Raw genomic sequence first — 14,341 nt, 5'->3', positions numbered from 1 at the left:
CTTCAGTCACATGAGTGACTATGCCTAGCAAATTATCCAACATTTGAATGATCAGGGGAGGACTGATGATACTTCGTAGAAAAAATATGGCTTCAGGTGAAACTGGGAATCCCATCTCGGTCACGTGACTAGGGGGTTGGACTATGCAGATCAACCCCGCCTCTGTGCTGCAGTTTGTTTAGTGCATTGCACGCTTTCCTTCTTGGATGTCGCAAATTTCATCTAATGCTTAGCCCTCAATATGAAATCATGACATTTGCTTTCAATTCGCCATCGGTTGAGGGCAATCAAACAGACTTTCTCAGCATCAACTAAACTTGGATCCTTCCAGTTTCTATCCGTAGCTAATTAAAATGTCCGCAGAACCTATCCTTAGCGGCAGCGATCTGACAGAGGAGATAACTGAGCTACGGGAAGAAGTGCTGGCGTACAAACCAGGCAATGTATCAACATGTGCAGATAAAATAGATTTTCCGGAACAACTGCATATAGGTAACAATCAAACAAATTTAATCTCGAAATTTTATTTGAAGTTGAAGTTGAACTAGTGGCATACAGATCTACCATAGCAAATCAGGAGCGTATCTATGTCGAGGTGGGAGGGGGAGGGGGGGGTGGTGCTGATTGATTAGAGATTATAAAAGAGGTTCAAGAATGTAGCCAATGAGTGCATTTTGATGATTACAACCGTCAATTTCTCGACTTTATACTCGTTATTCTAGACCCACTTTTCAAAACATACCTGTTTAGCCCGTGCATTAGTGATATGCACTGCACTTGGTTAAGTCACAATGAGAACGACAAGGAACTCGACAAGTCTCGTTCATTATCCTACTGTGACTTAAAGATAAAGTTGAGTTCTGGTCATGCGATTGCATTGTGAAAGAAAAGGTGTGGAATGGATCAGAAAAAGTTGATCATGTAGCCTGTAAGTATTGGTGTGTACTGCAAGGTTCTGGAGTAATCAAAATCATAATAAATTTGGCCCAGTCTTGGTAAAGTAACAAGCACTGTACACAGAAAGATGTATATGGGACTACACAAATGTCGTCGGGCCTACTTACCTTTATTGCAATGACGAATATCGTCATTGCCTTGTTTTCGTTCACATTCTGCCCCACTGATATTCCTTTTCTCCGTTTTTCCGTGTTTTCCGTGTTTTCGTCAGGTAATCGCATTCGTTTTGCACGTAGTGCCTGTTATCACTAGTTATGCCCTTTCCTCATGTCCCTTTCCTTTCAAATTTCATAGGCATAGTCTCTAACATCTCATCAAGGTCACTACATTCTTTGATTTTCGAAATCACTCATGCATAACCGTCCAGGCGCCATTTTTTCCGGTCAATTTTTCTGGCCAATTTTACGGCCTTTCTGTCTTCCTTCCTCTCTCCACTATCCTAGATCCTACAGAGTTCTAACAAATTCCTCTAAATAGTCCAAGATATGATCTTTTATTTGCGACCTGTAACCTGACCTTCAAAATGCCATCTTTGCACTGCAAATTCAAATCCTAAACAGACATTTGAAAAAGGGACCCCTAAGAATCTAAAAATGCAATAACTTTCTCATACCTTTTCCGTTTCGTTTCTTGTAGTATCTTTATCTCATAATTGCAAAAAGCCATGCTGAATTTAACGCTCCATTGAATATGCAAACAATAAATAGCGCCCTCGAAAGTTCTGGGAATCCGCTTTCTTTCTGTGGCAATATCTTCATCGTTTCTGGCCAAACCCGTACCCCTTTTTGTGATTTAGATACTTGAAGATATGCCGTTTACAGCCAAATAAAATTGTTTATACCCTAACTCTGACAAAATTTGAGAAAATTGCCCTCCAAATTCGAGCGTATTTCGGGCGGCGAGTGAAAAGTGAGCAGGCGCCGCCGAATTTTAACTCCGCGACAAAACTTCAGCGGCGACCGAGCGATGCCCTAAAAAAAAGCAGTGCCCGGGCGGCCGCCGCTCGATGCCCGTGCCAAATTGGCTAAAAACTCGCCACCCGGCCGCCGAGCAGGCTACTTTTTGGGGTTGTGACCATAGCTTAACTGACTGCAATGAATTGCTCTTTCGAATATATAAAAAACGAACTAATCTTACTCTGCCGAACCGAGTCCAAATCTACTCCAAACCGATTTCAGACCGGCCGATCGACTCTCGGTCGTAAAAGGTAATCTACATGTAATTTTTCTTTCGTTGAGTCTCGTTTAGTATCGTTGTTTGTGGCTGGGCTGTAAAACATTCACATTCGTCCGTACACTTTCTTTCCTAATATTAGGGCTCTTTGGCCGGACAGGATGCGGAAAGACGTCACTGATCAATTCACTCAAGTTTGCTGCCCATGGCAAACTGCGACGATCACAATGGCAGCAGGCTGCGGGCCAGGAGAAGGCTGGAGGACACACCATGTTCAGAAAGCTAGCTGATATTACCAAGAAGATTTTTGTGATTGACAACCGAGGTCTTGATGAACCAAATACAGAAAAAGCGATTACTGAACTAGCCTTACAATTGGGTGAGGACGACTCTCTCTCTGCATCGACTCTAGCCTCGTGTCTATGGCCCTGGCGCTGTTCGAGTCCGTAAATTCTGGTGGGGGAAGCGAGCCTGGGCCAGGGCCATCGACATGATGCTACATCGACTCCAAATCAACCGGTTCTTGACCATTCAGGGTTGTATCATTTATTTATTTTTTCGGTCTGTGAGGTAAAACTTCCTCAAACCAAACCTTCATTAATAACTATGATGTCTTCATGTTATGTTCGTATATTCATGTGCATCGATCGAATCTTCCCAGTTTCACTTTTCAAAGAGAATCACGGCGGGGCAGGTGAATGAGGCACCGGCCCTTTTTGGGGGGTAACTTCTGATCATTGATTGCTTCCCTTAGCTTTCCATCCCCTCCCCTCTCCTCCCCTCCCTTTCCCTTCATTAATTATGCGATGACAATCTTGTGCTTTCTCTACTCAGATGGAAACCGAGGTTACTCAGAGAGTGTCGAGTGGCAGGGAGCTAGTGATGGGAATGATACCGATGATACAGAGGATGAAGACCTGGATCTAAGCGGACTTGATCTCAACATGGGACATCCAATTGGCTGCGCTATCTTTGTTTTTAGGTGAGCAAACACGCGCCAAAAGGTTCAATCTTAAGCCTGTTGCGCACGAAGACTCATTAGGGTGCTTTAGCAACGCGACGGAAGGCAAAGGGGACGGGAGAATTCACTCAACCGAGATCAAATAATGTATGCAGTTCGGATTCTGCCTATTGAAAAAATATTATTCTTATCAGGTGAATGAAATAATATGTATTGTCGAGGCACTTCACAAAGACTTATGCATTCAATTTGGTTACATTACGAACGATACAACTCTTCCGTCGAGTTTAGAACCCGTCGAACCCTTGAAGGGACTTTTAGATTTGCACGATGAGAACGTGGACTGCTCTTGTGACACCCTTTTAAAGCAATGTGACTTAAAAGGACGTCACATTGCCTTAAATGGATGTCACACGTCGCAGTCCACGTTCTCATCGTGCAAATCTAAAGTTCCTATTATGGTCATAGACAGCGCCAGTTGCTGACGCAGTCCTATGTCACACAATTAATGGTGCATCGTGTGCATGCAGCTATGATGTGGGTAATGGCGATGTAACTGTAGCCGTATCCGGACACCTACCCCCCTGGACATCCACCCCGGATACCCCCCCCCCCCCCAGTCAACTACCCCCTAGGCAGGGCCGTAGCCAGAGTTTGATGTTTGGGGGGCACATACATGTAATTGATCGACGTCCTGGGGAGGGGTCTAAAAAAGTTCAACCGATCTTGGAAATTTTTGGGGGGCACGTGCCCCCCGTGGCTACGGGCCTGCCCCTAGGACAACTACCCCCTAGGGCAAACACCCTCTAGGACGACTACCCCTCAAGACAAATACCCCCGGACAACTACCCCTAGGACAACTACCCCCCGGACAACTATCCCCTAGGAAAACTACCCCTAGGACAACTTTCCCCCGGACAACTACCCCCTAGGATAGTTGTCTGAAGGTTAGGTGCCATATTATATTATGTTAGGTGTCATGTCTATCTCTAAAAACTCCTTAATGAAACATTAATTTAAAAAACACACCACTATTCGTCCTTATAATAATAATATGTCTTGTTTTCCCAGCGTATCCTCATCAGTATTTATACTGTTCTCCCTGAGGGCCCTGCAGTCCTTCTTCTTTATCCTACCCTTTACCATTTTTTTTCCTACTTCTCAAAAATAAAATGTCGTAATCTTTCTCTCTTGATACCTTCCACAGCGCACGGCATGACTTGGATAGTAATACTAATGGACTAGCTGAGGTCATTGACTTTCTACATAGCCATCAGGGTAAGATTTTATCCTCCATATTTGTACTTATTCTTCATTCCATTGCGTGTGTGTGTATGCGTGTGCGTGAGTGTGTGTGTGTGTGTGTGTGAATGTTACGAAATATGGAGAGAAAAAGAAGTACGTTACGTCTGGAGCAGATGGTGAACGACCAAAAAGTTCCTTATAGGAATAATCTTGTGTGCTACCTACCAAACATGACATCGTCATGACATAATCCTACTATGATCCCTGTCTGTAATGCAATAGGTTATTGAAATCGCCCTTGATTTGATTTCTTGAAAGTTATCATGATTGTGTTGACCATTGTAGAGATGAATTTGAATTAATAATTTGGTTTAAACCTTACAAGCGTTTAATGAAGCCGATGTACGCTCCCTCCTTCTGTTCTGCGAAGAATCTGGATAAGCCGCTGGTTCCCCCCTTCCCAACCACCTTAAAATTATGAATTAGGCTTTGGTTGCAAAGCATTTATACAAAAACTTTAATATTGACAAAAAAAATCTTTTGCATACCGATTAAGTTCCAATAATAGCGGAGTATAAGCAAGGGATCAGTGAATGAATAATAAAACTGATACCGGATCGAAGTAACATTTTCATGAGGCCATATTCATTGATTGATTTAATGCATCTTGTCAAGTTTATGATATTATCTAGGACGTATTCACATTTTAGTATTTGTTCTCTGGTGTATTGATCCACTCTCTTTGGCAATCTAGGACGCTACCCGGTGGCTATCATAACTCATGTTGATGTCGCTGAGAGAAACCACGTGGAGGATCTCAAGACCGTCCTGCGGGTCTCTGGAGTAAGCGACATTTTCGAAGTGGCAAACCTAACCACTGAGAAGAAATTACTGGAGGAGCCCTACCAGCACAGTCTGCTCTCTCTCCTGGAGCGGTGTATGACGGATGGAGATGAGACTCTCATCTTCAAGCATTACCAGCGCAAGGAGCAACAGCGCAAGAAGGAGATTGAGAGGAGGCGGGAAGAGAAGAGACGTAAGCAAGAGGAGGAGCGAATAGCAGAAGAATGTCGACAAATGGCTGAGAAGGAGCGCATCGAGAGGGAGAATCAGATGAGAAGGGAGTTGGAGGACCAAAGGCTTGCGATTAAGAGGGAACGGGAAGGGGCTGAGAAGCAGGCGAGAGAAATACAGGAGCGAGAGAGGGATCGACGCTATCAAGAAGCCATTGCAAGGGTAGAGGCGGAAAAGCAGGTGGAGATCCGCCGAATCATGGAAGCTAATAAGAAAAAAAAAGGAATTTGTGAAATAATGTAATGCAAGCTGCTGTCATGTAGAGATTAATACATGAATATAATGCCCGTTGTGAGAGAGATAATAGGGACTTTTAGATTTGCGTGCACTGATACGTGGTACTTCCATTCACGGCAGTGCTTTAAAAGGACGTCGATCGTAGCATAGACCTATTGTCTTTGTGCAAATCTAAAAGTCCCTATTATTAGCCTGACGTAGACTGACTGTGTCAACGACTGGCGCAGTCCATGATACGCCATACATGACTGTGAGGGAAACATCGTAAAAGATGATTGCAAAATCGATAAACAGTGCACCCACTGTCGTAATTAGTAACTGGCTTCACATTCTTAACTAGGGGAAAGCAATAACGCGATCAAACGATGCGACGTCTCGTGTACAGTCGACATATTACGTTTCAACGTATACACAACCTTTCTCCAGGTAAAAATAAATATATAAACAAAGTTTCAAACAAATCAGTCATTTGAATCATTTAAACATATTGTAGTTACTTTTATGATGAGGCAATTTGTTGCATCCATACCGAAATGCCTAGAGCATGCTGCAGGAATACCCGGTCTTATCTCAATGCAAAAGAGACATGGCCCTAAATCAAGATGGGAACCACTGACAGGATTTCGTCACAGATGGCACCCAACTTGAATCAAGTTAAAGACTTCTAAGTATCTTGTTTACCTTTGTAGCTGTTAGCATGACGGAATTTCTAACACGCAAGGCATAAGATTACGTGCCAAAAAACTCACAATCTAATATGCAGCAAGTACTGAGTTATCCTTCTTTTAGAGCCCGTGTCGAAAACATACTTCTCTATAATGGGGCCAAATCGACCAAATGAATCACAACGTGTTTATAGAATATCAGTGGTTGTACTCAGGGACCAGAACCAGTCTTTACGTGGTCTCCAGACACAGACTTTAAGTTGACACTTTATCCAAAATCCTAAAGCCTTGGGCAGAGCCTAGCTATGTCAATTTCCGGCTAAGAGACAGACCCTATTGTAGTTTCATAATGCAGACAACGTTATGCACAACGACTGACAAGTGTTTCTGCGTGCAAACTATATAGTCTTTACGGGGGAGGTGGGGGAAAGTGCGACCAGGTTGACTCCAATTGCTCCAAGTGTCCAGTAAAAATGGGCTGCACATAAAACCATTGTTTATAATTATATCTTGATTATACTTCTTACACATGTATTTGATATCAATATTTGACACGATGATTATCCTCCATGGATTTCTCTATGTGTATATTATGTTGATTGTCTATTAGAATCGGTGTTTCATATAATCATATCTTATAGTGAATGTATCCTTACCAGTTTTCAGATGTATTAGACATTGGCTGCCTTTCACAAACTCTCATAATAAATCAAATAATTAAATAAATAGATAAATGAATAAGTATTATATTATCTGTATGTACCGTCAAAGAAAAAATGTCGAGCTTCTTCACGAACTTTTTTGTAAATTTGTTTGTTTTGTATATACATTTCGCATTACTCATTTGCTACGATGAGAGCCATTAACAAAAAAGTTTGCACACCTGAATACATAATATCGTAATGAAATGATAAAATGGTGTAAAAATAATAAATATAAATGCTCACTCAGATCTATAAAGAACAATATTTGTTGTTTGTGTATTATGTTGTAATACCCTGACTGACAGTGTCTGCATTATTTGGAAGAAGAAGGAAATGGAACAGTATTGATAATAAGCTGCTCAGAAGTTTCCATAATGAGCAGGATGAAGAAGATGATGATGATTATGATAATGATTATGATGATGATGATGATGATGATAATAATGAAGATGATTAGGAGGATGATAATAATGATAATGATAATGATGATGATGATAATGATGATAATGGTGGTGATGATGATGATGATGATGAATATAATGAAAATAGAAATAATAATAATAACAAATGTAATGACAATAATTTTAATGATAATAATATAATGATGATGATGTTAGTGATGATGATAATGAAGTTGACAATGATAAAAATGTACACTTGTAACGGGCACATTACCAGCAGTACATCTAATCACAGGATTATGAAATAAACTAATGAACTAATAAAGGAATACAAAAAATATATACATGCGCTGATAATATGCCCAATACACGAGTAGACCTTTCTTTATGTACTTGTTACCTCTGTCTCTCTACTTTCTGTCTGTTTGTATCTCTTTGTCTGGAACTTTCTCTCCCTCCCTACCTATCTTTCTTTCTCTCTATCTCCCTGTCTCTTTCTCGATCTCTCTCCTTATCTCTATGTCTCTCTTTCATAATGCTGTCTACTTCTCTATTCTCGCTCAGTCCCTTCTCCAAATACTTTCCTATCTTTAAAACTAAATGATCATTCCTTTGCAAGAATAAAGCACAGTGGGTGTATCTTGAAACTTATTTTCCAAAATGTATTCAATGTGAACTTATCGTAACACATGGTAAACACATCACTCCATACACATCTGTAAAAAGATGCACGCCGTATACATTAAGTGCAGGTATCTTTGTATTACAAACACAACTAATATGCCTTTAACTTGAGGTATTTTGAATAAACTCGTACTAGACGGTATAGATGGTAAAATGAAATCAAGCAAATATTTATACAAATCCTGCCAGCCAAAAACCCTTCATACGAATAGTAACTTCACATTTTTGCAGAGTTATCACAACTTCTTAAACTTCTAAAACAAATGTCTCCTTAAAAGGGCATTTCCAATAACCCTCTCCAACCATAACATGATAGATTGATCTATAACTATAAGTATGTGTAAAAGTATTCTACATATATGCGATAAAAGTATATTCTACTCTGATCATAAACACAGGAAAACGCAGTTAAATTTAAAGCAATGTTTCTCTTCTCTTTTATTAACCTAAACACATCACAAGGTTTAAGTTCAAAGATGATTCATCGGAAATAAGTTCGTGTAACTGTCACAATATTGTTGACATGTTGTCAGATATGTGTCTGGAGTGGATACCGTGGTGAAAGGGGGTGGAGGAGGAGTCCACTGGCCGTGTGAATCGGTGCATAGGGCTGTCGGTTGGTAGTCTGGGGTTGGTTCTGTAGGGCATGGGTTCGATCAGAAGAAGAGAACCGTTACAGGTAATACAAAGTTTTGGGAAATTTTGAAAATTGGGTGGATAGTGATTCTTTACAATTTTGATATATTTGGATGCCCCTGTGGATGTATTATAAGCACTAGAAAATTTAGCTCCTAAAACACTCCTACTTTTGAGAAAAATTGAATATAAAAATTTACCGGTGCTCCCGGTAAATTTTGATAAATTTAAAAAAGCACCTACGGCTGTTCAATAGTAGCTACGATATGTAGTTGTGATATATAATTTTCAAACGGAAATAGCTATAGGGTCGATTTTAGTCAATAAACATTGTTTTACAGCTTAATTAATATCTTGACCTTGAGAGGGAGCAATACAACATAAAGAGTTTATTATTTACAATTTCATAACTTATGACTCGATTTCAACTGCGACAACGATCACTGAATATCGTAGGATCGCATAAGCTTCCAATATGTTCATTTGAAACAAATTCATGACCTCATACCAAAACTTTGTAATACCTTTAAAGTTGTTATCACAGTGAGATCCTTGAAAGATGCTACATGTGGCAAATAAACAGGAAAGCCAGGAAATTGCCGTTTTCACATCTTCGGCGCCTGTGTTGGTATTGTGTAATGATTGTATTTCTCCTACGAGCGGATGCGGGTCACTAACATGGAGACATATCACCCATAAGGGAGTGCAGCGAGACAAAGTGTTTCAACATATATTTTTATAATTCATATGAACGTACCTGTAAACACGCAATAACAGTATTGTGATGAAACTTTGAATAACGATCCTTGAAATTATTTGTTTATGTCTGTACCTTTCCTATTGCACTTTTGTATATATATATCATGTATTTCATCTTTTGCACAAACTGCGCCTTGAGCATTAATTTGATTGTCAAGTGGATTCGACGCCTCACAAATCTTATGTATTATTATTATTATTATTATTATTATTATTATTATTATTATTATTATTATTATTATTATTATTATTATTATTATTATTATTATTAACTTTTCTACATAGGCCTACATCAGGAACATAATTTAGTGTGGCATCACAGAATGATTATACCACAACTCCTTCATATGAAGCATATATAAACTTTCAAAAGTCGTTCTCAAGCTGAGCATCATGCAAACCATGCCTAACGACCGAGAGAGAATATTTAGAGATATGACTGTTGAAACCCAGTAATGTATTTTAGAGCACTATAAATCTCTTCCATGATTGTACTGCAAAACGATTGATGGCACAATTTTGCTAGGAGGATGGAAACACTTAAATGCCCTCTCTTTTTAAAAGAAACACTGTAAACATTATTTCGAAGTGCTGAAAGTTTGCATTTTAGTGCGCTAGAATGCTCATTATACATTGTTGTAATGCAAGATAATTACATGCAATACTCTCCTTTTTTTCTTGTGAGGGGGATCATGGGGGGGGGGGTCAAAATTGATTTTGCCCCCACTTGAATTATTGAGGAGGGGACATCCTTCCTGCAACCCCGGCACCCACCTTCGATGACTTTGTTTTTATTGTGTTATGATTGTATTTCTCCAACAAGCGGATGCGGGTCATTAACATTGAGACATGATATTTCCTATAAGAAAGTTCAGCGACACAAAGTGTTTCAACATATTTATATAATTCATATGAGCGTAGGCCTACCTGTAAACACGCAATAACAGTATTGTGATGAAACTTTGAATAACGATCCTTGAAAAAAAAAAAAAATTATTTGTGAGTTTCTAAATATTGTAACTAAATGAATGATTAGTAAACTTCCATACTTTTTCATTATTGTTATTGTTGTTCTTATAATTATTACCTCTACTACTATTATTGCTCTTATGACTAGCTTGTAACTAGCATCGTATATAATAGCTAAACTTTCGCTCTGTTTCCATGGGCACCTGGGGGGGGGGGTGTTACAACCACAAATGTAATAACGCCCACAAATGTAATAACGCCCACAAATGTAATAACACTTTACCCACAAATGTAATAAGACCCACAAATGTAATAACACTTTACCCACAAATGTAATAATTTCACCCACAAATGTAATAACCACTTTACCCACAAATGTAATAATTTTGAATCACCCACAAATGTAATAATGACTTTACCCACAAATGTAATAAATTTGAAGTGATATCTTGTCGAATTTGTTCAAAACTAAAACCCTGTAATAAAGCATGGGTATAGCTAACTACCACCTAGCAAACTACCCCTGGACATCTACCCCCTGTCAACTACCCCCTCCCCGGACATCTACCGCCGGACATCTAACCCCATCCAACTACCCCCCCCCCCCTGGACAACTAACTCCCCCTCCAACTACCCCAGGACATCTACCCCCAAGCAAATTAAGGTAGTTGGGGGTAGTTGGATGGGGGTAGATGTCCGGGGGTAGTTTACAGGGTGGGGGTAGTTGGCTGGGGGTAGTTGGAAGGGGATAGTTGGATTGGGGGGCGGGGGGTAGATGTCCAGGGGGTAGTTGGCTGGGGGTAGATGTCCGGGGGTATTTGACGGGGGTAGATGTCTGGGGGTAGTTGCCCGGGGATAGATGTCCGGGGGGTACTTGACTTGGGGTAGATGTCCGGGGGGGGGGTATTGTCCGGGGTAGATGTCCAGGGGTATTTAGCTGGGGGGGGTATCATTCTAGGGGGTAGTTATCTGGGGGTAGTTGTCCTAGATAACATCGCAATCCAACGTTTCAATGTCACTAATAGCGTACATATATATATATGTTACATATCGTGAACATATTTCATAATCACATGCATAAAACAATCATCGTCAATATTTAAATACATTTTAAGGGGAAGTCCACCCTGAAATTAAGTTAGTTTTAATAGGAGTAGAAAAATGAGAGAAACAAGTCAGTGAAAGTTTGAGCAAATTCCGATTAAAAATAAGGAAGTTAGGATCTTTGAAGTTGTGATCAATCAAACACAAATTGGCAACTCTATGACGTATCATGCGAGCTCAACTTCCATTTGCTCAGTACTAAAAAAATCTAAAATTTTCATTTTCCCTCAAGAAAAATTTCAACCATACATGCACCCTAAATATAATAATTGCAAATATGTTTCTATACTCCCCCTGCAAGGAACAAATATATATTCCGTCATCAATAACGAAGAAAACATGATTTATGGAATATTATGCACAAAGCAAATGAAGGAGAGCTCGTATAATAAGACACAGAGTTGCCAATTTGTATTTGATTGATCACAACTTCAATAATTCATAACTTTCTTATTTTCATTCAGAATTTGCTCAAACTTTCACTCACCTGATTTTCTTATTATTCTGCCTCTATCGAAACAAACTTATTTTGGGGGTGGACTTTCCCTTTAATACTTTTATATGCCGAAAAAAAGAGTCAACTTATGACACCACCTTGGCCTTTATCTAGTTTATCTGCACGGTTTTTTTGTTATGAGTGTTTCTTTGAGAGTAGACTAAAAAATAAAAAATAAAAAAACTTTTGTCGAAGATGGGATTCGATCTCTTGCGCACCAACGATGATGTGACAAAAATCACCGCCTTAAACCGCTCGGCCATCCCGCACTGATACGAATTATAGTAGTTTTCTTTAACCTATACATTAAAATGAATTGAAAACGGCTTCATGTGCTGGAAACTTCGCGGCAGCTCCATTAAACGGGCCCTTCTTTTACTTTTCCAATGCATTGGCACGAACTTAGATCAAGATCTATCGGCAGATGTTGTTTTTGGAAGTTTATTTTCGTCTTCATGTCAACAATGCAAGATAAAATTGTCGGTAAGATCGATCGAGAATCAATTGTATTGAAATTACCGACCAATTCATCGCACACGTACGGTATCCTCGATCGCTCAGACCATTTTTTAACATGTCAACCTATGGGTATTTCACCTAGACTGAACTATTTTCCCGGTAACTATGGTTACTGGGATTTTAGAACTATTTTTTATAACTATTACATGGGTTAGGAATTTTACCGGGAATTTTACAGGAATAGTTAAAGTTTATGAATGCAATTCGACCAATCAGATGGCTGTATTTCTTAAGTAAGATATATAAAGGGTTTTAGTTTTGAACAAATTCGACAAAATATCCCTTCAAAATTATTACATTTGTGGGTAAAGTCATTATTACATTTGTGGGTGAAATTATTACATTTGTGGGTAAAGTGTTATTACATTTGTGGGTGTTATAACATTTGTGGGTAAAGTGTTATTACATTTGTGGGTGTAACAGGGGGGGGGGTGGTGGTTGTACACCCTTTCCCCAAACCCAAATTGCTCGAGTGCATACCCCCACCCCCATCTCCCCGTCATTTATACGCTCCAGCGATGAAGAAGAAAAAATATGGAAGTGATAAAGTGTATCAGTATGTATTGATCAAAGATGGAATGAAATAGTCAACATGTAGAGCTTGAAAATTGTCGCAAGAAATACTGGCCCATAAATCAAATCTGGAATTCATGAAATCTCTATAATAGTTTTTGATATCTGAAACAGATTAGTCAAATTAGAAGGTAGTGTTTAAACAGTTTTAAAAGTTTGACTGCAGTTTATTGGAAGTTTGTTTAAGTATCAGGCTGTAATCCACAAACACAATATTTCGCGCAAAGAAGAATATTGCAAGGTTGTCCCATTTCCCAATACCTGTTTTTATTTGTCATTGAGACAATGGCTCTTTTTATTAGACGGAAAACTACTAGAAATACTTGCCAAAATGTGGCTTACATTCAGGATGCAGAATTAATCTCACTAAATCAGAAGCAATTTGAATTGGGCCTCATTGCTGCCAGGAATTCCCACTCGCTGAAAGAAGACTTTTTTTGTGGAAAACATTTCAGTTGCTTATGTTTAATTCATTAAAACATAGACAAAATATTAACACATACCGCAATTCAATAACAGGAAATTGAGGAACTAAGTCACCACCGCCGGATATCTCGTATTAACAGACAAACGAAAGTGGGTTTTTCCATGATCCCGCGTAAGTAGTCTACATGGAGGGTAATGAAGGGAGTGGGAATTTTATGGAAGGGGTTTGAGTTGGATATGTTTGGGTGATGAGGTACTGCAAGAAGGATGCATGATGTCGCTTTTCAAAATAAATCACCCCCTTGCAGAAATAAAGCGTGAACCCAGACACTGGCATTTTTTTTTTTTTTTTTTTTAATTTTTTTTTTTGGGGGGGGGGGGGCAGGCCTACTCAGTAGATGTAACGCAACTGTCTATATAGTTTCTAATTTTTTTTCTCACTTTCTTCAATCTGTCTGTCTGTGTGTGTGTCTCTCTCTCTCTCATTCCTCATTTTTCTCGATTGAGAGGATCATATGCCCCCATAGTAAGCCACTGCCTCTAAATATATATAACTATATATTACTGTTAAGTCTGGACAAATTCTTCAAATGTTGCAGAAACTGGAAGATTGTCTACATGCCATTCGCTCCTGGTTGACTGAAAACTTTCTTCTCTTGAACGACAACAAGATGGAAGTGCTCCACCTGTTTTCTCACCGAAGAAGAAATACAATAGAACTCCCTCCGATTCAAATAACAAATGGTTCTGTAAATCCC

At 39.3% G+C, this 14,341-nt stretch overlaps 1 protein-coding gene across 1 annotated transcript; it reads left to right on the top strand.

Moving 5' to 3' along the window:
• The first annotated feature begins 207 nt into the window (after nucleotides 1-207).
• LOC100888474 (stress response protein NST1) lies at nucleotides 208-7,275 on the top strand. The gene is made up of 5 exons (XM_030976768.1): nucleotides 208-492; nucleotides 2,273-2,509; nucleotides 2,965-3,112; nucleotides 4,299-4,369; nucleotides 5,091-7,275. The coding sequence occupies exons 1-5, from the start codon at nucleotides 354-356 to the stop codon at nucleotides 5,651-5,653; spliced, it is 1,158 nt and encodes a 385-aa protein (XP_030832628.1). The 5' UTR covers nucleotides 208-353; the 3' UTR covers nucleotides 5,654-7,275.
• The last annotated feature ends 7,066 nt before the right edge of the window (nucleotides 7,276-14,341 follow it).

This window comes from Strongylocentrotus purpuratus, unplaced genomic scaffold (genome assembly GCF_000002235.5).
Source record: "Strongylocentrotus purpuratus isolate Spur 01 unplaced genomic scaffold, Spur_5.0 spur5_scaffold_9, whole genome shotgun sequence".
Lineage (NCBI taxonomy): Eukaryota > Metazoa > Echinodermata > Echinoidea > Camarodonta > Strongylocentrotidae > Strongylocentrotus > Strongylocentrotus purpuratus.
The sequence above is the reverse complement of the archived record's forward strand: the minus strand, read 5'-3'. Positions and strand labels throughout refer to the sequence as shown.